This window comes from Alligator mississippiensis, chromosome 7 (assembly GCF_030867095.1).
Source record: "Alligator mississippiensis isolate rAllMis1 chromosome 7, rAllMis1, whole genome shotgun sequence".
Lineage (NCBI taxonomy): Eukaryota > Metazoa > Chordata > Crocodylia > Alligatoridae > Alligator > Alligator mississippiensis.
The window spans coordinates 22645928-22669389 of record NC_081830.1 but is presented as its reverse complement, the minus strand read 5'-3'; the positions used below and the strand labels follow the sequence as shown (position 1 = coordinate 22669389).

The 23462-nt window shown below is 43.1% G+C and overlaps 1 protein-coding gene across 2 annotated transcripts in view; it reads right to left on the bottom strand.

Annotated features, from left to right (window-relative positions):
• Positions 1-6730: 6730 nt before the first annotated feature.
• The window catches only part of LOC102563297 (zinc metalloproteinase-disintegrin-like NaMP), a 39289-nt gene continuing 22557 nt past the window's right edge, over positions 6731-23462 (bottom strand). Inside the window, exons 11-24 of one of the 2 annotated variants that reach the window (XM_019482454.2) lie at positions 21135-21265; positions 19589-19766; positions 18298-18387; positions 16509-16704; positions 14556-14658; positions 13461-13617; positions 13279-13359; positions 12195-12273; positions 11633-11732; positions 11098-11194; positions 9743-9808; positions 9207-9284; positions 8980-9042; positions 6731-8634 (exon numbers count right to left, since the gene is read on the bottom strand). In XM_019482454.2, the coding sequence (XP_019337999.2) occupies positions 8602-8634; positions 8980-9042; positions 9207-9284; positions 9743-9808; positions 11098-11194; positions 11633-11732; positions 12195-12273; positions 13279-13359; positions 13461-13617; positions 14556-14658; positions 16509-16704; positions 18298-18387; positions 19589-19766; positions 21135-21265 (1452 nt within the window). In that variant the 3' untranslated portion in view covers positions 6731-8601. Of the gene's footprint in view, positions 8635-8979; positions 9043-9206; positions 9285-9742; positions 9809-11097; positions 11198-11632; positions 11733-12194; positions 12274-13278; positions 13360-13460; positions 13618-14555; positions 14659-16508; positions 16705-18297; positions 18388-19588; positions 19767-21134; positions 21266-23462 lie in introns of both variants that reach the window. The other variant, XM_006274644.4, reaches the window with a different exon arrangement.

Sequence of the window (23462 nt, the reverse complement as noted above, 5' to 3'; positions counted from 1 at the left end):
TTCACTTTTGATAAACCCTGGGTCAGATTTTCAGCTGAGGCAAACTGGCCTGAGCAAGAGTAAGCTTCCATGGCTTCTCTGTCCTGGCGCTTGGGGTTCAGATTTTGCCAAATGCACTGAAAAATTTTGTAAAACACTTGATAATCAATCTGGGTTAAGGGTAGGTAAGTAACTAATGAGGTCATTTTCTTTATCAGGACCATTATCATTCTGGTTTTCTTAACAGAACAGTTAGCATAACTAATTGGCCTTACTGCAGTGTTTACTTACCTAGAGTAACACCTTTTACATGAGTAGTCTTACAGTGAGGGTAAACCAGTGGTTTTTGCTGACTTCTAATTTTTTTTTTTTTTTTTTTTAAGTCCAACAGATTCTGCCTATTATTCCTACCTGGAGAGGGAGGTCTGCAAAAGGTGCATATAAATGTAACTGTATTTCCTTCTTTCCCTTGGGGTGCTTGTGGCCAGAAGGTGGAATATATCTTGCAGAAATCTATGCTGGTTTGCACATTTTAAATAAATAATGAGGAGGCACTATTCCTCTGATTACAGTGTTCCCAAGTAGGGTGGTAATTAAATAAATCACCCTAACCTTATATCAGGATGAATTTTAAGACAAGAAACTGGCTACATAAATGAGGACTATGTAAAATATAAAAGCATATAAACCCAAAGAAGCCAAAAGAAATTCATACTGATACAAATTAGAGTGCTCATCTTGTGTTTCTGGTCATTAAACAAGACATTGTCTTGATACAAAACATGTGGGCAACGTTGGGTGCCTGATATGGCCCTAGTTAAATAAAAGTGACAAGCTGTGATTTTTGGCTTGGGTGGATTTATCTTCCCTTCCCAGTGAAGAGCTGGACACAAACTGCAAGTTTTATGGCAGCCAGTTGTACTTTTGCTGGGGCCTGTTCAGCCTTCAGTAATGCTACAGTCCTGGGTGCACTGTGCTCCCCGACTAACTCAGGCAGGCATGAGCACCAAGAGAGTCTGGTCATCAAAGCTGTTTCAGTTTGGTAATATCCAACTTGTGACACCAACTGAGGGCCATGTTTTCAGAAATGGTTTACACCCTGAGTTTTCAGCACACATCTCAGATGATCAGCACCTCTGAAATAGATATTTTGATTGCATTTAGCCTGCTTTTGGACAAAAGGGGAATGATTCTCTCAGCCTGTGCAAGCTCCTGTCTCTCTACTTATAGCCTTGTCCTTATTCTGCCTGAGCTCAGATATGTATCATTAATATTTCAAGCTTATTTTCCATTCTGGTCTGTGCCTGCAGTGCAAAGCTGACTCTTGCATGAAAAATTCCCATTAAATTACAGCTATCTGGAGATCTGGTGATTGTCAGCTGATTCAGTCGTATGAGCCCTGCTGTGGCTCTCTTCTTTTTAGGAAGACAAACTGCTGTGTAGTGTGTCTGGTAGAGAATGGGTTTATTTGCTTTCCATCTTAAGACATCACTGTAGGTATTCTCAAATGGAGCACACAGATCCATTTAGAGGGAGAAGTGTTGTCGGTCAATAGCACATTAGAGACATAACCACTTAAGGTTTTGGATTCATCTGTCGCTGTTGGGAGGCCAATCTGTTCACTGTACACTGACTCATTTGTGCTGATGGCCAGTCTTTTGACTATGACCTCCTTTGTTGTTTGTCACCTGTGATCAAGACTTCTTCCATTTCTTTCTGATGAGACATAGACAAATCCCAGGGAAACCACTTCCTCTTCTTTTAGCTGCTGTAAACACATCCATCAATACTCTAGCCTCCACTTTTTCCCCCTAGACTCTTTGAAGGCTTGGGCCATGCATTATGCAGAATTATTTATGGATCTAATGTCAGTTAGAGCCTGTCCATATCCGTATGACTCTTCTGGAGATGGCTTTAAAGTAATCTGGTGGCCACAGCAATTGGTGGCAACCCTTTAGACATCTCTGTGCCTTACCCAAGGGTCTTCTGTTTCATCATCACCCCAGGGAAAATTGGAAACATCCAATTATGCAACATGCAGGAAGCTATCAATAAGTTGATGATTAAAGACTGACATTTTCACCTGCTGATAAATAATAAGCAGCAGCTAATGGCTGAGCTTCATATATGCTAATCTGTCAGTGGGCAACAAATTACTCTGCTACAAGAGCCATCTCTGCCTCACAGCAATTGTGAGCCATTAGGACCAGTTGGATATTCTCTGCAGCTGTTGGTTTGAGTATTTCCAATCATTTCAATAGACTTACATCAGCTTATACCAGCAAAGAGCCTGACCTTCAGTTTTTTGTTCTCCCAGAAATAGTAATGATGGATTGCATTGGTGTTAGGCACAGACGTGTTTATGGACTGCATTGAGATAGCTGAAGGGAAGAAAATCCTTACGCAAGCTAATAGAAGTGACACTTATTTCATGCAATCAGATATGTGGCTGAATGAGTGTAGCATCTAGTTTAGCTTTTTGTTCATTAAGAGTTTACAAAGCAAGGGCTTCCTCCTAACTTGAGTATCTGTAAGCATGTCATTTCCAGGGTCTTGTATTTATTGGAAGGGTAGGGCATAGACTATTGATTATTTGGCTGGTGCCTTTTTGTCTGAGAATCTGATTCTGCCCTTATCTTCTCACTCTTCCTGGCCAGTGCTGTTAGTGTTAATGTATTTGAATCCATAAGTCAAGGCTAAAAAGCATGTACTGCACTGAAAAATGTAATCAGTTAATTTGAAATAATGGCTGCTAGGGCATCTCTGTCTGGATTTTGTCACAGGAGTGTAGGTTGTAGCCGTGTTGGTCTAAGGACATAGGCAGACAAGGTTCTTTGGGTGAATCTGATATCTTTTATTAGACTAGCTTAAATTGTTTTCCACCTATTTAAGTTGGTCTAATAAAAGATATCAGATTCACCCAAAGAACCTTGTCTGGATTTTATCATGCCTTTTTCCTAGTGCAGTGAATGTCCAGGGGTCCCTCTCTCTATGCCCTTCAGTGTTCACTGTGCCACATGCAGGAGAAAGTGGATGATTGAAAGGGCCATGTGTAGGCGTGCATGCAGAAGGCAAGGAATGAGATGGTATCCAGGCCACAGCTATGGTCTGACAGCATGCTCCTGACTTGCTTTGGCCTCAGAAACCTCTGCTGAAACTGCAGCACATTGTGCAAAGTGATGGAAGTAGCTATTCTTGGCAGCAACATCCCTCAAAATATTGTAGGAGGAGGGAAAAACAGAGGGGTTAGATTGGAACCTGACTGGCTTTTCAGGACACTGGCCAAAAGCGGAGGAAGTTTGTAGAGGGAGAGGAAGGGGAGCACAAGTTATCCTTTTGCTTTTGGGAGTGAACAGGAAGATGCTGCCCCCTACCAGCTGCCTTTCTTTGAAACTCTGCATAAATGATCACTGACCCTGTGGGTGCTGATTTGCTGATCTCACTATGCTAAGATCCTTTACAGTAGAATGCTACATGTTGGACTGGACCCTTCCCAGGTGTTGAGAGCATGCATAAGCATGTGGACTAAAACACATTGAGCCAGACTGGGAGCTCAGGGGTGCAATCATGAGAGTACTTGCTGGGTGCCCTCCAAGTTACTGCTTTGAAATAGCAAGAGCATGCAGCATGGAGAGGCAAGGGCAACTGGTGCCTCTTGAGTCTGGGGGGGGCACCTGCAGAAGCCGGTAGTGGTGGCGGCAGCAGGGACAGGGCTGGCAAGCACCTGCAGAAGCCACCAGCAGGGATGGGGCTGGCAAACACCCGCAGAAGCTGCTGACAGCACCGGCAGTGGGGACAACCCTGTTGGGGGGGGGGGGGGCATATGCCCCCCCCCACCAGTCGCCTATGTGGTGAGGTGTTATTTGGCTGTGCCCCCTTTTTACTCCAACTAGTGCACGCACGTGAAGCTGGAATTGTTCCTCTTCTGATCACAGAGGCCTGTCTCAGGCACTCATGTAAGAATAGTCTCAGTTTGCAACTGCTTGTAATGCTAAGACTTGCAAGATCTAGGGCATGGGTGAGCAACGTTTTTGACCAGTGCACCAAAAATGTCTGCAGCCTTGACTTGTAAGATGTTGGCATGCCAGGGGCAGACAGTGGGGAAGCCATGAGGAGCCTGATCCTTATTGTGGCTGCGCAGCCCCAGCCCCTTCCCCAAGGCATGAGTGTCAAGCAAAATGCTTTAATGTGCAACACTTTAGCACAAATGCCAGGGGTTGCCTATCTCGATCTAAGGTGATAATATTGTGGGGCAGAAATTCTGCTGGTGAAAATTAGTTTAAATTCTTTGACTACAAATGGAGTTTTATTTATTTGTGGGTCAGCTCCTTGAAGATGTCATCTGTGAACATATTCTAAGTATCCTTCATGGTTTTCATAGATTCATAGATGCTAGGGTCGGAAGGGACCTCAATAGATCATCGAGTCCGACCCCCTGCATAGGCAGGAAAGAGTGCTGGGTTCAGATGACCCCGGCAAATGCTTATCTAACCTCCTTTTGAAGACCCCCAGGGTAGGGGAGAGCACCACCTCCCTTGGGAGCCTGTTCCAGACCTTGGCCACTCTAACTGTGAAGAAGTTCTTCCTAATGTCCAGTCTAAATCTGCTCTCTGCTAGCTTGTGGCCATTATTTCTTGTAACACCTGGGGGCGCCTTGGTGAATAAAACCTCACCAATTCCCTTCTGTGCCCCCGTGATGAACTTATAGGCAGCCACAAAGTCGCCTCTCAACCTTCTCTTGCGGAGGCTGAAGAGGTCCAGGTGCCCTAGTCTCTCCTCATAGGGCTTGGCCTGCAAGCCCTTAACCATACATGTGGCCCTTCTCTGGACCCTCTCCAGGTTATCTACATCCCTCTTGGAGTGTGGCGCCCAAAACTGCACGCAGTACTCCACTGTGGTCTGACCAGCGCCCAATAGAGGGGAAGTATCACCTCCTTGGATCTGTTCGTCATGCATCTGCTGATGCACGATAAAGTGCCATTAGCTTTTCTGATGGCTTCGTCACACTGTCGACTCATGTTCATCTTGGAGTCCACTAGGACTCCAAGATCCCTTTCCGCTTCCATTCCACCCATCAGGTCATTCCCTAGGGAGTAGGTATGCTGGACATTTTTCCTCCCTAGGTGCAGCACTTTGCATTTCTCCTTGTTGAATTGCATTCTGTTGTTTTCCGCCCATATGTCCAACCTGTCCAGGTCTGCTTGTAGTTGTTCCCTGCCCTCCAGTGTGTCCACTTCTCCCCACAGTTTTGTGTCATCCGCAAACTTGGACAGAGTACACTCCACTCCCTCATCCAAGTCACTGATGAAGATATTGAAGAGTATCGGTCCAAGGACCGAGCCCTGTGGGACCCCACTGCCCACACCCTTCCAGGTTGATACCGACCGATCCACTATGACTCTCTGGGTGCGACCCTCTAGCAAATTTCACCATAAGATGTCGAGTGGGTAAGGTAACTAGTAGGGTGAAAGTGCTAGACTTTAGGAAAGCTGATTTCAATGAACTCAGGCGATTAGCCAAGGACGCACTGCAGAGTAGGAGTTTTGAAGAGATGGGAGCCCAGGAAGGGTGGCTGTGCCTTAAGGAAATGATCCTTTGGGCACAGAGGGAGATGATCCCGATGCGAGGAAAAAGAGGGAAAGGGACCAGGAGGCTTCCTTGGCTGTCCAGAGAAATCCAGGGCAGCCTGCGGACTAAAAGGGGAGCATATAAAAAGTGGAAACGGGGAGAGATTACCAAAGAGGAGTATACCTCCTCTGCTCGCACTTGTAGGGAGGCAGTTAGACAGTCCAAAGCTACCATGGAGCTGAGGATGGCATCCCAAGTAAAGGATAACAAAAAATTGTTTTTAGATATATAGGGAGTAAAAGGAAGGCCCAGGTTGGAATAGGACCCCTACTAAATGGGCAGAAGCAATTGGTGACGGACAGGGGGGACAAGGCTGAACTCCTCAACGAGTTCTTTGCCTCAGTGTTCCTAAGTGAGGGGCAGGACAAGGCTCTCATGGGGATTGTAGAGAGGCAGCAGCAAGGCACCAGACTGCCATGCGTAGACCCTGAGATGGTGCAGAGTCACTTGGAGGAACTGGATGCGTTTAAGTCAGCAGGCCCGGATGAGCTCCATCCGAGGGTACTGAAGGCACTGGCTGACATCATTGCACAGCCACTGGGGGGAATATTTGAACACTCATGGCGCACAGGCCAGGTCCCGGAGGACTGGAAAAGGGCCAATGTGGTCTCCATTTTCAAGAAGGGGAGGAAGGAGGACCCAGGCAACTATAGGCCGGTCAGTCTCACCTCCATCCTAGGCAAAGTCTTCGAAAAAATTATCAAGGCTCATATTTGCGAGAGCCCGGCAGGGCAAATGATGCTGAGGGGAAACCAGCACGGGTTCGTAGCAGGTAGATCATGCCTGACTAATCTAGTCTCTTTTTATGACCAGGTTACAAGTGGTTATGGTGGAAGCTTGGTTTTGGTTTCTACTTGCAATTGAGGCTTTCTAACAGTAGATGTCATGTTTGCCTAACAGAACAATAGAGCTGAAGTTACCTGCTCAGGAGTTTATAAACTTGAGTTAGTGCGATTGTGCATATACTATACTCAGCTATACTTAATGCAATTACTGTGTAAATGCAGCGCTGTTTGGAAGGTTGGTCCAAATAAGCAGCAGTTACTGGGCACTAACTAGCTTTGCATTTTAAAATTGCAAGTTTTATTTGTGAATAGATTTTTATAAATATATTATTCACAGGTCATGAAAACAGTTTTATTCCCATATACCATACTCAGACTTGCTTTTATTAAAGTCAGTCTCTGAATAAACTCAGAGAAGAAATTATGCTGAAGTGAAGGCAAATAATAATTTTCCAATAAATCTTTCTCCTAAATTTGCACCCCAAACCAACAAACTCCAAGGAAAGTTGAAGAATATTAGCATTGCATTGCATCAGTCTTACTTTACAGAATATACAGTACTTGATTAACAACCTAAAGGTAATCGCGGTGTAACAAAAGAAACGTGGTTTTCACCTGTATGACTGGTTCTGAAACAAAAAGGCAGTGGTGAGAACCTCATACAGAGTGAGTTTAAAACGCTCTTCCAAATTTCAATTTGAGGCAAATACAAGACTAAGATTTTGTTTTGATGGTTCTGCAATCGTGTGATCTTTCTTAGCAAGGGTTTTGTGCCTGAGTGGCAGAAGCCTGTCTTCTTCAGGCCCACTTTCTTCTGAAAACAAAAAAGGCGACTCTGATTTTGATTCAGGCCCAGAACCAAACCCCATTCCAATTGGAACTGCTCTGAAAAGTTGAGTGCTTTGGATATAAGTTCAAGTTCACCTTTGTTTTATTTTTTGTAACATCTTTATTCCTTGAAAAATACTTCCGTGTGCTTCATCCTAAAAATATCTTTTCCAGAAGCATCAATAATATTAATGCCAATGGTAACAATAACAAAAGTGCCAGCAGCCTCACAGCATCAATAATATCGATGCCAACAGTACCATTAAAATCTATGCCAGTGGGCCAACAGTGTCAACAATACCAATGCCAACATGCCAGAACTAATGAACAACGCCATAGTAGTATACCAGTGTGCAAAGCCCCATACTCAGGAAGTGTCCTACAATAATAAAACCGTGTGCCCGGTTTAGTACTCATTAGTAGCCTTACAATAATAACACACCACAGTGCAACGAGCAATCCCAGAATTAAAAAAATACCAGTGTGTGTATATGCTGGAAGGGAAAAACTATTAGATATTTTCTGAGCTAAGGGGTGGATAAAATAAATTAAAGACTTTTTTTTTGCTTTTTTTTATAACTTTTCTAACCTGGTTGAATTATAGTAGATGAAGTTCCATTTTGGCTAGTAAAGAATGCGCTCCTGGAGCACCATGATCTAAGCAGCAAATTGTTTGACTTTGATATTCTGTATCTATGGTCACATCTCTAGTCCTCCTTATACAAAAGAGCCATTCTGCTCACTCTGGGACTTTTTAAATTGCAGAGAATAAAGGGGTAATATAATCCCAAAAGGATCTTTTCTTTTTAGAACCAGAATAGATATTTTTGATGTCTCAGTTGCTTTTAGTCTGTACACACAGCTGATGAAATACCCAAGAAGATGGGTAATCCTGACACACACTTCAAGGACATCAGTTCATTTCCTTTGAATGTCAGGAAGATTTTTTTTTCCAGCTAGTATAACTTTGCACATGAAACATCGAGTATCGTCCCTGTTGAAATGCATGCTGGACCACTGATCCAGAAATTTAATTTAGTTTAGAGTTTACAAAGCAATTCTGGTATACCAGGCATTCCCAACTCTCATATTTCTAAGACTATAAATATATAAAAGGTTGATTTAATAACCTATGTACACGTTACACCTCTGTGTAACTTGCTCTTCTGCTCTCTTTCCCTCTCCACAGCTTGCATGGGCAGGTTGTGCTAATTTGATAAGAACATCACATTTGTTTAAAAAACATAAGCAAAACCCACGTATGGACCACTAGGGACCCCTGTTGTTTCCTTTGTAAATGGAAGACCCAGAAGGTGAACAGAGAGAAAGTGCCTCTCCAAATTTCCGTAAATTTCCATTGATCACTTCCACTTCAGCAGCATCATACTCTGGGTGTAGTTGGGGGTTTTAAAGCCTATGTGAAAAGAAATACATGAAGAAATCAAGTGACCGATATTAAAAAAACCCAAGTAATTAAATTCAGCAATTGCACAGGTTTGGACAGGCTTTTCCCACTTCCTATAAAACAGCAAAAATTGCCAGTGCTGGAGACTCCTGACTAGATGGACCAGAAGCTGGATCTTATGAAGTTAATCCTATATTCCCATGACCTACCCAATCAGAAAGAGTTAGGTATTGATTCTCTTACTTGTCTGAATGATACTTTATTCCAAAAATGCTTCTACTGAAGTCATTGGGAACACTATAGAGTAAGGAGGCTAATTATAATTTGGTCCACAGTTAATAATAGTTTTGTTACCTGGCGTGGAGGTGGAGGCTTGCCCTTGTTGACTGGTGAAGGAGCTGATTTCCCCCCTGTTGCCTGTGACAAAAAAAGTTTTAAATGTTATTTATTTCCTTATTTATGTACTGTTATGATTTGTTCCTCTTCAGAAACAAGTGGCTACTAAGTTGTCTCACCTATCTATTACAATATTTCCAGACAGGAAAGAAATAAATATATGGGAGATATGGGAGTGTACTTACAAAATCACCTGTGGCAGGAAAAAAGGCTGGTTTGCTTGTAGGAACTGGAGGTGGTGGAATGCTTGGCTTTATGATAGGCTGAAAAAGAAGAAAACAATGCTATGTTTACCCTGAACGTCTCCATGTCTGCACATAGAGGAAACATGAAGATCTCTGTTCCTTAAGACAATGACAAGGATATTGCTAAAGAACAGCACTGAATTCAGAATAACCCCAATTTAAATAGACTAGCGATTTATTCCTAACTGCTGAAGTCAACTAGATTTTTGCCATTCATTTCACGGAGCAGGATTTCACCCTAGTTTTTCTAAAACCCCTTATTAGGATATTAACCCATTTTGGTGTTTGGCTTTCTATTGGATCCTTTCTCTGAGGTCTGCTAAGAGAGTAGGAATAAAATTACAGTGTTAGTGGCATGGGACAAAAAGGTGACTTACAGTTTTCTAGCAAGCTATACATTTGAGATTTCAAATAAACCTTGAAAGGTTCCTTACCAAAAATAAAATTAATAGAAAAAAATCTATAAATAACCTTACTCGATGAAAGTTTGGTTTGTTTTCCTGTGCTGGAGGTACGGGAAGGAGAACTCTTGTATCATTGAACTAAAAACAGAAAACATTGAAATTAAACTTGATCCTTGCTGATTTAAGTTAAATCAGACTCCCCCAGCATCCCGGTATGCTCTCTGCACTAGGCAGAGCTCTCCGCTCCACAGCAGGGCTGGCCTGTCCCCTCTCCTCCCTCGCTGCAGCTCTGGCAGAAACTGTAGGCATCTGCATGGCTTGCGCTCCCCACTTCCCCTCTATGCAGGGATTGCCCCGTCCCCTCTGCCTTACACAGATACACAGCATGAGCTAGCAGCCACTTGTTGGCTACGGTCTGTGCTGTGGCAGACAGGACAAAGGCAGAATCAACAGGTAGCTGGTAATGTCCCTTTGTTGTTTTCTTAATGGGGTGATAAACACTGAGTTAGGGGTGATAAACCTTGTCTTATCAATTCCCTGCTGGGCTGCTCAGGAGTGGGGGGAACCCCTCCCTACTCAGAGCATCCTGCAGGGGCTTGGCCACATCCCCCTCAGTTCAGCACTATAAAAGGGAAGGAAGGGCTGCTCTAGCACCTCCCGGCTTCTAGCCTGAGCCACTGCAGGCATGTGCCAGCATTTTTTCAGTGCAGAGAGGATGTCTGTAGGGTTACAAACTGGTTTAGCCTAGCCAGGTTAGACTAACTTGCAAAGATTGAGTCGATTTCAGGCTCAGGCTTTTTAAATGTCTGTCCCTAGCCCGTGTGAACTGTCCTTTAACTTATTTTGTTTGTTAGTTTTGCTTTACAACCACCCAATCCAGACTTAACCAAAGCACAGAAATGAGACTTGGAGTTACTGGATCTGGAGCCCACTTTTTTTCCAGATTTGGGAACAGAAGATGCAGGGCAGGAGCCTGAATGCCATAACTGTTTTCAAACCACTATGTGAATGTTTAGACATAGGCTCTTATTTAGTAAAGATAACATATCATACAAGGTGAGTTTTGCTGTTTTAGTATCTCTATTACAATCATGAGAGACAAGATCCTACTCCACCTATTAGATGCCTCAGGAGACTTGGGCACATATGTATGATTTATGATTCAGTTTCCATATGCATGATTGTGTTCTACCCTGTTCAAGTACTTGAAAACTATTAACATAAAATGTAGATAGGTCTTCATCGCATGCAAAGATGGTGGCATGCTACAAAAGTCAGACATGGCTTGTTAGGGGCTTGAAACAGAGTGGAGTAGGATCACATTTACATGCCCAAAGCCATGTAGGTGCTTGCTACGTGGAATAGGATCTGACCTCATAGGTGTTAGTTGGTCAGTCTATAACCCAATCATGCTTCTAGCTTCTTACCTTCTGGTTAGGCACGTTGGGGGCAGGATGTTCTTTTCTTCTTGGTTCTTGCCCTCCATAGGCTTGGTTTGTGGCTCCAGATATAGCTGGTTCCTGGCTACTACAAAGGAATTGCACATGAATTAGGATTTTCACTTGAGTGTGTGCATCTAATCTCAATCCCCTTTAAAAAAAGACATGAAATCCTGGAAAATTTTCCATGAATGGCTAGCATTCAGTACCTGGCTTGTTACCTCATTACTGTTTGCTCAACACTTATTAAGTAGCTTACTTTTCCCTCCTCCTCCACTCCCCCCAAAGAGCACTGTATGAATGTTAATTAATCCTGAGAGGTAGGGGTGACACCAGGTCAATTTCTGATGATCTGGTGGTTGAAAATTCCACTTTTTTTCTGGACACTCAGGCATTCGAAGAAGCCAAATGAAGTTAAGAAACCAATTCCCACTGATTTGAGGTGGCTTATCGCTTTTCTGCTCTATTAAAGCTCCTATCTGAAGTCTGTTCCAGATACTTCTCAAAAGCGTGAATGCTTTACCTCTGATATTTCTTCTCACTTTTTTGGTAACGGATGAATAAAGCAACCAGTATGGCAATAACTGTGAGGGCTGCCAAGACACCAGAAATGATGGCGATACCTGCCGTAGTAATACAGTGCAACGTGATTATTTCCAAACAACATCAAGAGACGGCAGATGCACATATTACTCAAGAGGGACATAGTCACAGTCCCAAATTCTCCTTCAGAAGGGCCTTTCAGGAGCTTAAAGATAGAAGCCTTCCCACTGTGAAGACACTGTCTCTCTCCCCCGCATCCCTCCCTCCCTCCCTCTCTCCCTATCTCATAGATGCATAACCCCTATAGGGGTATCAGGACTACCAAATTGCTCTAGCCTTTCAAATAAGCAGCTCTGACTAAAGACAGACAGAGAGCATATATTCAAAGAAAGAAATTGCTGTACTTGGGGTTGGATCTACAGCTGGTATCAATCAATGTTGCTTCACTTAATGGCACTATGCTGCTTGCATTGTATCTGGATGCAGTCTCTATTCTGAGCAATCTCTCACTCGATGGTACAAGATTATTGCAAGGTCCTCACTTTTAACTGTTGTGGAGTCTTCACAGTTTGGTGGGGCCCAGCCTTCTTCACACTGGCACTCCAGTTCATGGTTGCACACCTAGGGAAGGAGAAATCTAGTATTGGTCTTTAAATTGGAGAAAAGGATGAAAACAACATTGGCTGAATACTATCAGAGCTCACAAAAAATTATGGTTGCCCATCCAATTAAAAACAAGCCAAGTTCTTTTTCTCATTTGCTCGGTTTCAACTCTACTGACTTCCAGAGTGTTCATCCAGACTGCAACCATTTTAAGAACAGATTTCTGACTCCCTCTACAGAAATGAGTAAGTCTGATCTGAAATTTGCTGGTCTCAGTGTGGGTCTTGTCATTGCTTTCAGTAGGCTCTGGGTGAGGCACCTGTTGGTCCCTCTGAATACAGTATAAAAATCACCATTCATTTTAATTGAACCAGGGTTTGGCTCACATAATAGTAGTATATCACATGGCCATTTCTCTACGGTCTTGTGCCTTCTGCAGTCATGTACCCTTAGTAAAGGGTAAAATACACATACATTTGGATTGGCCACATTTTTACACAAGTGTAAATAACAGCACAAGATGATGAGCCTTGGAATCAGGTCCTCTATCTGTAACCCTCTAGGTACTTGAAAAGGGAGGGCAGGCATGATAATTCCCACTGTATGGATGGAGCTTGCAAGTCCCAGAGAAACAATTTTGGGAAGTGTTATACCTGAAGTCAGTTGCAGAACCCCAAGGGTTGAACAAGGACCCTGTCTTCTAGTCCCATTTGCTATTCAGTGATGAGGCTGTAGTTTAAAACCATTTACCCCTTTACTCCATGCATTTTCCTTAGCAAAAGTCCTCATACATTGTTAGGTTATATTTACTCCCATGAAATTATAGGAAGCTTTAACTCCAAGATTCGTTTTTCCTGGGTTCTTCCCTTTGATCACAAACTCCCAACCCTTTGGTTTATAAGAACAAACAAACATAAATCCTCCCATAATCATTATTAGACCATCACAGCTGGGCTGTTCACATGCAAGAGTGCGTGGGTGTGTATGTATCAGTATTTGTAGTAATAAGAGCTAAAATCTTACAGCATGTCCTCTACACTTGGCAGAACAATTTGTTGACCTGTAGGCTCTCTCAACATCAAGACATACGCCATTGCTACACACCTGAAATTCAAAGCACACATGATCAGCAAGAAGGAACTTTCAGCTTTCATAACCTGCTCTTAATTGCATAAGGAAAGCAAGTGATGAATTGAGTAACTAACCATGCCATTGCCACATTTAGTTCCATTATCGACTAAGCTTATATCTTCTTTTTCAAAGTGAGGAACACTGCTTTTGCATGAGTCAAAAGACACATAGGCTCCAACCACGGGCATGTCTGCTCCACCAGTACAGAATAACTTCCCGCACATTTTATCTCTGTGTAGAAACAAAAGAGTTCATTGGCTAGAATAGTGAGGAAGCACACTTATTGAACGTTAATGGGGGGAGCATCTGTTCACTAAGGCCCCCCCAGGGGAGGACAAGAAACAACGAGCACAAACTGATAGAAGATCGCTTCAGGCTAGACATAAGGAAAAACTTTACAAGTTGAGTGCTGAGAGTTTGGAACAGGCTCCCCCCAGAGGTGGTACAGACATCCACCCTGGCGATCTTCAAAAAGTGTCTCGACTCCCACCTTGCTGGGGTCATCTGACCCCAGCAGTCTTTCCTGCCCAAGGGCAGGGGGGCTGGACCTAATGATCTGTAAGGTCCCTTTCAACTGCTAACAACTATAAACCTCTTTTACCTAATACCAAATCCCTGTGTCTGCATTCAGACTTGAAATTGAAATCACTAGAAGTGAGCTATATTCTGGGATATTTTGATTCCAGTTTGTAAACAAGCCTGGTGCTCAGTTCCTGCTGGCTGCACCGAGGAGTAGCTGACACTTACAGTACTTAGCTGGATTAAATGAACTGAGCCCAGTTTCTGCTTCTTTTGCTGTTCATTGTTCTGTTGAAAAGCTCTGCCCCCCCTCCAACACTCAATTACCCAGTTTCGTACGAACACAATTAAAATTACCTTTTCATACACACACAGGCATACTGCATTTCAAAGCCATGTTTCAAGCATATAGGCTCAATCCTTTTTTGCTTTTACTATACTGCATTAGACTAACGTTCCCCAAAGAACTGCATTTAGAAAATATACTTCTCTCTTGCAATAAGCAGCTAACCTCCTTTACTGGAAAATCCTGGTTAAAAACATAAGCACAAAGCAGCCTCCGTAGAGTTCTCCTTTCCCGCATCATTCTAGCGTCATGAATTGCTTCTCTTTCCTAGAACCCCACTAATGGCAATGAGGTAACAACTTACTTGTCAGCACATGGAAGGAATTTGTTATTTTCCTTTTTACAGTATCCATAATAAACCCCGTCCCTATTTGTATTGTAGCAGCTTTTCTCAGCTACCTTTCCACCTGGGGAGGAGAAAAATGAGATGAAGTCATAAAAAGTAAGGGAAAAAATATGCTATGAGTCATATCCTCTGTTCTTCATGATCTGTAGGCTTCATCAGTTGAAGAAATGACCCATCCTGCTGGAGAAATAACCCTCACTTTGAAGTGACAGGTAACACATGCATCTAATTGTATTTGCAGTGGTGCTTCACTCCACTGAATCATGCATTGCTATTACTTGAATAAAAATAGCACTAAGGATGTGAGGTACTGGGTGTCAGGAGAGCAAACTGGATTTTTGTCTTTTAAATACCATGAATAAAGGTTCTCTAGTCAGGACCTAACATTGAATTTGATGATAGTATGCAGTGGCATTTGTCTCCCCGTCTCTGCCAGTTCTGTGGTGTGTTAAGCAAATACGAGGAATGATAATCATCTCTGCATCAATGTGTTTTCCTCTCTTATCAAGCAAAAACTCTCCACCCCACCGGTTATCTTGATGTGAAGCTGTCTTACTAAGATTACTAAGTAGCTATCTTACTAACTAAGAATTGCTTTCCAGCTTCCTCTTTCTCCAGATACGTCTATTGAATTGTCTCTGTGCAGTGTGGTACCAAGGTCGTGAAACTAATAGGGATCACCTGATGCATAAAAATAATGTTAACCATGCTCTAAAGACTGGAATTGCATCTTTAAAGCTTTTATTTTCTTGGAGGAGGCACCACTTGTACAATAAACCAGCTACAAATTTTGAGAAGACTGCTATCGATATAGTTTCAGTCTATAACTATTGGACTCTTCTTTGTTTTTGGAGGAGTGGGGAATGGGGGACGAGATAAAGCATTTAGGGTCAGAAGAGCTTGAGACAGTTTCTGAATCTGATTCATGTTTGGACACTTAAAAGATTTAGGAGCTCAACTCTCTTTGAAATTCAGTTATATTTGGGTGCTTATTTTAGTCACAAAGATAAAAAAGCTGTATTATTATTTCCATAATACACATTCTTTTTCAGAGGCATCTGTGGCCTTTGTCTTCCAGTGTATATCCCCATGGAGAAGAAGATTAAATACTTTCTCCAAAGAAAGAAATCTTTAAACAGTGGTCTCATGCTTTATAAACATTTCATGCCATGCTGAGAAACTGGTCATTGTCTGCTTTGAGAAACAATAAGTTCATCCTGACAATAAAAAGGACTCACTGTAAGATAGGCACTTTTTTATTTTTATGGAATATGTCTATTGGTTTCTGTGAAAGGTGAAATTCAAAGACACCAGGCCTGTGCCTTTACAACTTCATAGCACAGTTATATAGATATATGGGGCATGTCCAAACGAGTGCGCACATGTGGTTTGCAGCACCACAGACCCATCTGCAGTGCTACAAACTGCATATGCTGCACTGCTAATTTGCAGCACGGCAGGGTTTTTTGACACTCAGAGATCTTGGTGTTGAAAGAAAAAAAAAACCTGCACCGAAGAAACAAATGGGCGCTGCTTGAAACAGGAGCCTGGCTGGCTGGAGCCACATTCCAGCTGCTGGCCAGGCTCTGTGCACCCAGATTGTAGCTGCTGGAGCCCCAGGAGGCCCCCAGGGAATGCTGCTGGCCCCAGCCTCCCATACCCCACACGGGGCAACTTTCCATGTGCCACAATGCATTTGCATGGGTGTTTCCTGCGCACAAGTAACAGCGGCACAACTATGCACCGTTGCTATTTGTCCCTGGGGAAGCACGTGTGAGCACTCATCTGGATGTACCCAGAGGTGCCTGTTCTTGAAATGTGTATGATAACCTGTTCTACAGCAAGAAGAATTTATTTCAAACCCTTTGGTCTCCACAATTTGATTCTTTCTTTGTGAACCCATCCACTCACCTGATCCCCAGATTTTGATGCATTGGTCAGCCTGGGTGGGGCATTTCCCCATGTAGCAGTAACCTTGACCGTTTTTACAAGGGTGCCCATTCACTCGGAATCGATCCTTTGGACACTGCTGGGATTGACCAGTGCATGTCTCAGATAGGTCACACTCGTCTTTGGCTGCTCGGCAAATACTTCCTCCTTTTTTAACCTGCAGCAGAGAGAAAAGGCAGTAGATTTAGCCATTCCACTCCTTCATATTTAAAATATGAATGAATATGAACTGAAAACTCTAATGGCATGAAGAGGCCCATACCGCACACTAAATTCAAGGGTTTGGTGTCTAGCACTTCTGAAAACCAGGCCACATGAGACCGGTTGTGTAATCCTTCCTTTTAGATCTCTCCCACTGAAGACAGAATTTTATCTCCAGTCAAACTTCTGCACGCCTGCAGACTGCAGGATTAGGCTCCTTCCATGAGCTTGCTGATCAGTGTCAGCAGAAGCCTTCCTATAAGCTCACCACTGCCAGCTACAGAAGGCTTTTACTGAGTCATTTTAAAGGGACATCAGCTGTTGCATTGAAACACTTAAAACAATATCACAGGAGAGGATTATTTCAGCACAGAAAATGTATTTGCTGACTTGAATTATTTCCAGTGAGATATCCCTGGTTAAGCAGCTATGGCCATTTTGCACAAGACTAGAAAAATATACTTTGCTGAATACCAAACTCTGGACATCAGAGATACAGTAGATGCAAAACAATGGAGGTAGCATGCTGGTGCATTTGGTTAACAAGTATGGCATCAGTCTGTACTATATAGAAAAAGGGACTTACACAGGGCCAGCTCTGGAGCATGCGTACAACTTGCTGGCAGTGATATATGGAGCATCACCTCTACCCTCTGCCCCAGGGCTCATCTTGGTTATGGAGCTGCTGCCACCAGAGCTGTGGCAAAATGCCCCTTCATGGGGGGACAGATATGTCCCTTCCCACCCCCCAAATGTTTACACCACCCATCTGAATGACATTTATGAATCTGGTAGAACTTCCTTTGGCTAGTATAACTGCATCAAAATGTGTGTGTGTGTGTGACTGGGGGAGAAAGGGAGGGTTTGCTGGCATGGTTTCCCTGGCTAAGAGGTCTGATCTTTTCACGCTGCGTGCAAAATGGAGCTATTATACTGACAAACCCTTGTCACATAGACCAGTTGCCGTGCATCCTTTCTTGTTCGTATCTCACTGTGTAATGTCCCGTCTGGATTTGAATCTGCTTGGAGCAGAGACCTGTTGTTATTTCTTTGTCTTTAATAAAGTGCTGTTCTCACATGACTTAATAGGAAGGAAATGAGCAGCTCTGTGGTTGAGGCATAGATGTGGGATGTATCTTATTTCCCATTTCTGCCTCAGACTTACTGTATGAATTACAGTAACTGCCTGGGTGAAATCCTCATCTGGGGTTAGGCCTGCTTACACTCTCTTCTAAGACTTGTCTGTTTGCACCAGCTGAGGATCTGGCTGGTGGGAATATCAGTTTCCCGAAACCTGTCCAGGGAAACTGAACAAAACAATGGGCAGTGCTCAGGAGTTCTGAGAGACCAAATTAATTTCTGTGAAGTACTTTGAAAAACTCCAGTAAAAAATGCTTGGGATACGCAAGGCCTGGTTATTATTATGATGCTACCACAGTGAAAAATGCTAACAGCCATAGTTCCATTTTACAAGTGTCTTGTTGTTTGACTCAACACCCCAAAAACCTTGAGTAACTGCAGAATAAATGTGAATGAAGAAGCATCTCACTTGGCAGTTTTCACAGCACTCTCCATATCCACATGCGGCGTTTGGCTTCAGTTTACATGTTGCGGCTTCACAGCAGACATTCGTGCATTCCTGTGAAATGTTCATAGATAACATTACTGGTACAGCACAATGCTTCGTATTTTGGTTCCCCTGTAGCACACCTAGTATTAGCACGTTCTCGGTAGGACAGCCTGGTACTAGCTTAGAGAGACCAAGAGATGGATCTGTGCAATACAACTGCATCACAAATATTTTTGTACAGTGAAGAAATCTGATCCTAAACGTTCTTAGCTGCTGTGTGGTTAATTATGAAACTACAGGATTGAGAAAACTGCTGATTGTATTCCTTCCCATAAGACATTTCTACCTTATTCTGACATAACCAGCGTACAATTTATTCTGGACTCAACATTCAGTTCTATTCAGAACAGATATTGTCTATATTGCATTGCAGATGGCAAGTGACTGCTGCTCAAGTGGACATATCCAAGCTTGTTATAATTTAGCTAGCTTGAGTTCACACAGCAGTTTGACTCTAGCAGCCCAGGTATCAACTGTCAGGTAATTACTTTAAGAGTGGGATGGGATGGGGTAGCTCTCATGGAGGCCTATGCTGCTGTGCTAGGTGACCTAGTTTAAAGCTAGCTTGGGTTTCTCTATACAAGATGCAATCCAGTGTCTGGATTGCTGTGTAGATATACCCATCATTTTGACATGGGTTCCTTTTAGAATGGTTGAAATACATTTCCATATGAGTTTTTAGGCTGCACTATATTTTGGCTTATGATATTTGCTTGAATACTCCATGGAGAACTGCTGGTAGTGCCGATTGTAGAAGTTGGAGAGAGCAAGGAAGGTGCTTCCATGAACTAATGACCATTTATGTCTACCCTAATTCTTCTAGATTTAAATCAGAAACATGCAAAGCTTACCAAAATTAAATTCTTTACTGAACTCAGGGTTATTCAAAGATTAATTAGATGTCACCTGAGGATCCATTCACTGAAGATTCACTTTTGCAAAGTGAGTAGCCTGCCTTTCTATGGGGTCCTGCATTTCTCAGGGCAGAAGACAAAGGGCCTGATTTCCAGTAGCACTGGAGTCCCTTTATTCCACCCTCAAGTTACAGAAAGCTTCAGATGTCTCTCAAGACTTCTAGTAATCAGGACTTATTGTACAACAGTAAGGTGATTTTGTAAATATCTATCAAAATGTAGGTTATGTTCAAAGACCCAGAGCTTCTGTGGTGTTACTTATATGTACAATATTTTTCAAAACTATTCCTGCATACCTCAGGAGTTCCACAGTCACAGTCCTCTCCTTCCTCTATGAAGTTATTCCCACAAACAGGGGGTGCTACTATGTTTTGTTGTTCAGGAACATTGAGGAGACAGGGTGGCATCTTGCTCAAAATATATTGCTCGTACTCTTGCAGGCTGCACGAACTGAATTCCCTGGGAATTTTGTAGCTGTAGAGATGAACCAACATGTTTCAATTATTGCCAAGAGTATAGCTGTGAAAAGTACTGCAATTTGGAATCTGAATGAAATGAAGGCCCTAACCCAGTTACTCACCTATAGGATACTTTTCACAAACTCAGTAAGTAAAATTTCTAAGTTTTTAAAATATTTTGGGAGGGAAAAGTTTAAAAAGGTAACCATTTTAGAGGTAATGAACACCCTACAGAAATCATCTCCATTTCCTGGGGCATTACAAAACGGTAGCAGGGTCACCCTTAGAAGCTCAGCTTTTCCCTACTATTGTCCCATGGCAGCAAGATTAATTAGTTATTTTTCAAACTCAGCTCTGAATAGCCTATCCAGTTACTATTATTAACAAAAGAAAAAAAATCCTCAACCACCCTTTAGACATAGGGGAAAGAGCAAATGAGCAGATAAGAAAAAGAGAAGTAAGTAAAGGATGCAGAGTTTCCAAGAAAATCAGTGGGGAAACATCAAAACAGAGAGTGGGAGTCACAAGAGTGGCACGCATCTAGAATGTTTCAGTATGGGTTACATGAACATTATTCATCTGGGACCTGTTCCAAAGCCCATTTAAATCATCGGGAATTTTTCTGTTGACTTTGATTGACACTGAATCAACACAGTATCAATGGGTTTCCTGGAAAAAATGCAGCAAGCCCATTTTAATAAAATGCAGATAGGTTGCCTAAGAGAAAAGTAGGGTATTTGCTTAATGTGTTTTAACTCAAGTTAAATCAAATTGTACTGGGAACCTCAGGATGCTTGACGTGCTTATTGGAAGTGCAAGTTTCACTCTATAAAATAAATCCACTGTTTTAATTGCAAAGTCCACTTTCAGGATATGAAAAAAATGCATGTCTTGCACAGATTGGGTAAGTTCTGTCTCACCACAAGGCATCACAGAAGTATTCACAAGATTCATGGTTTCTGGGTTCTTCATTTCACAGGAAGAAACAGTTATTTTAATCATTTATAGATAGGCCTTTATCAGCAGGACACGAACATCACAAGGATGTTCTGTCTGCCATTGTGAGTTTTGACTGCTTCCATTTCAAACAGTCCCAGCATGAGGGACACTAACAGGACCTGTATTTCAAAAAGCCATTGCCTGAGCTCTTTCTGAAATCAGGCCTTTCTAGGAAATCCCCAGTTGCACACACATAGAAGAAGGCACATAAAATCACTAGTCTGTTTTTAAAATGGTAGGTTCAAACCCTTATGCAGTGCTCTGGGAAGCAAATAAAAATACTTCACTGACCTCAAGGGATTTGGATTAGGACCACAATTAACTACAGCTATATTAATTTAATGCAATCACAAACTCTGCTGGTCTGCAAATGTAAAAGCTTCACCTGAGTGTTGCTGTCATGATACAAGATTCAGAATTGCATTTGCACTGTCTGGTGTCATGATTCATGCCAAGGTTATGGCCCATCTCATGTGCTACAGTTGCTCCAACTGCAATTGGATTGCTGTTATGGTCCTGTGACAAAGAGAACAAACAGATAGTTCTACAAAGTTGTTACTATGTATAGAAGGGGGGGGGCGGCGGGAGGAGAATGAAAAACTGAATAACTATTCCCATATATACGTGTGTGTCTATGAGGCCTGTGTGAAGCAGCTAGTATTTGCTTCGGATTTGGCCGATTTGGGAGACAGTGGTTCGATTCGGTGATTCGAATTACTGTCCCAAATCGATTTAGCTGAATCTGATTCAGAGGTTCGGCTGCTCCTGAATATGTGAATCTCCGAATCAGCCAGGCCCATCCCCGCAGCCTGGTAATGGCTTTCCTGCCCACCCCAGCTCCTGGCTCTTTGAAACCCCCACAATTCACCGGGTGCTGCCGGGGGGGGGGGGGCGGGGAATCCCCGCTGCCACCACTGCCCCATGCTGCATGGGGGACTCTTCACAAGCCCCCCGACCCCACTCTTGCTTCCCCAGGCCCTCACGGGTGCCCCACCTGGGCCAGTTACAGCCCTTTAAGAAAAAAAAAAAATAAGAAAAGCCCTGCACTCACTGATCCTGCCAGTGGGGGCAGTCCCCACTGCCCTGCACCACGTGGGGGGCTCTGCACGAGCTCCCTGAATCCTTGAGGCTGCTGCAGGAGCAATGAATCCGGGGGCTATTCTCCTTTTTTTTTTTTTTTTTTCTTAAAGGGTCACAGCTGGCCTGGGCAGGGAGGGTAAGGGGGCTTGTGTGGAGCCCCCATACAATATGGGAAAGTGGAGGGCAGCAGGGATCGCCCTCACCCCCCCCCCCCCCTCCACACACACACACACCCGGCAGCACCTGGTGAGCACCGGGGCTTTTTTTTAAAACACCGGGAGCTGGGGCAGATGGGGCAGCTGTGGCTGGGGCTGAGGGAGTAGGCAGGGGTCAGGGGGCCGGCAGGAGTCCCCCCATGGTCCCTTCCCCCACCCCTAGTACTTACCAGCTTGGAGTCCGGCTGCAGCTCCCTGCTGCAGCCACCACGGACTATCCAAATCATCACAGCTCTCTGAATCTTTTCTGAAGATTTGGAGAGCTTTGAATCGATTCAGACCTTTTAATTGGTCCCCAGTTCGATTCGGATTCAGAGATTCGGCCACTGAATTGTGCCGAATCTCCTCCGAATGGAGTCACCACCCAAAGCTTCGCGCAGCACTAGTGTCTATGTATTTTTATAAAACAGATAAGATGAGGGTATTTTACATAATTGAAAATTGGAAAGGAATTCTTAATGTTTATTTTACTATACCTTCATTGAAGAGCATTTAAATTATTTAACTCAATGTTATATCTTTGTTTGTCTGGATGTTTCCTCAGAGTAGATTTTTTAAAGAAGCCTAAAGTTTTTCACACAAAAGAGTTTTGCTAGTTCATAGTATACCACTAAGGTTAAAGCAGTACACCTACCATACTGCTAATACAATTAAACCAATATAAAATAGATATAAAACAGCTGTTTATACCAGTATAGTGTTTATACTAATATAATTTATTTCAGTTTGAGAACTAAGTTTTACCACCAATATAATACTCTGGTATTACCTTTTGAGTTTATACTAAATTACTTATGTCAGTTAAAAGTTCACACCTCTAACTACCATAGTAACATAGGCGGCAGAAGGCTGGGGCTATCGGGGCTTAGCGCCCCCCAAACTGGGCTTGCAACAGCGGCTCCAGTGCCACCGCTGCCGCAGCACCACACCCAGCACCCCTGCCATGCACTCTTCTGCCACTGTGTGCACAGCCTCAGCATGTGCTAGCCCTGGAATGGCCCTGTGGGAGAGAGGCACGGAGCCAGGCAGATGCACTCTGCACCAGCCAGTCCCCCCCAAATAATATTTTCTAGTGCCGCTTATGTATAGTAATAGTGGTATAACTTTTGATGTAGAGGCAGCATTGTCATGCTGTTTCTATGAGAATTTGACACCTAAATTCCTTTTTTTTTTTTTTTTGATATTTCCTTGTTAACAATCCTAGTTTTAATTTTTTACCTTATGTTAATACTTTTGTTCATTCATTTGTTCCCTCTAGGCATGCCTGTACAAGACATTTTACTGCGCAGCAGACTTATTTGCTGCACACTAAGGCATTACTGTCTACACGTGTGCAGCAGTTAGGGTGCAGAAGACTAATTTACTGCACTGCCAGATAGTCCTGTCAGATACAAGTGGCATCTGGCAGTGCAGTAAAT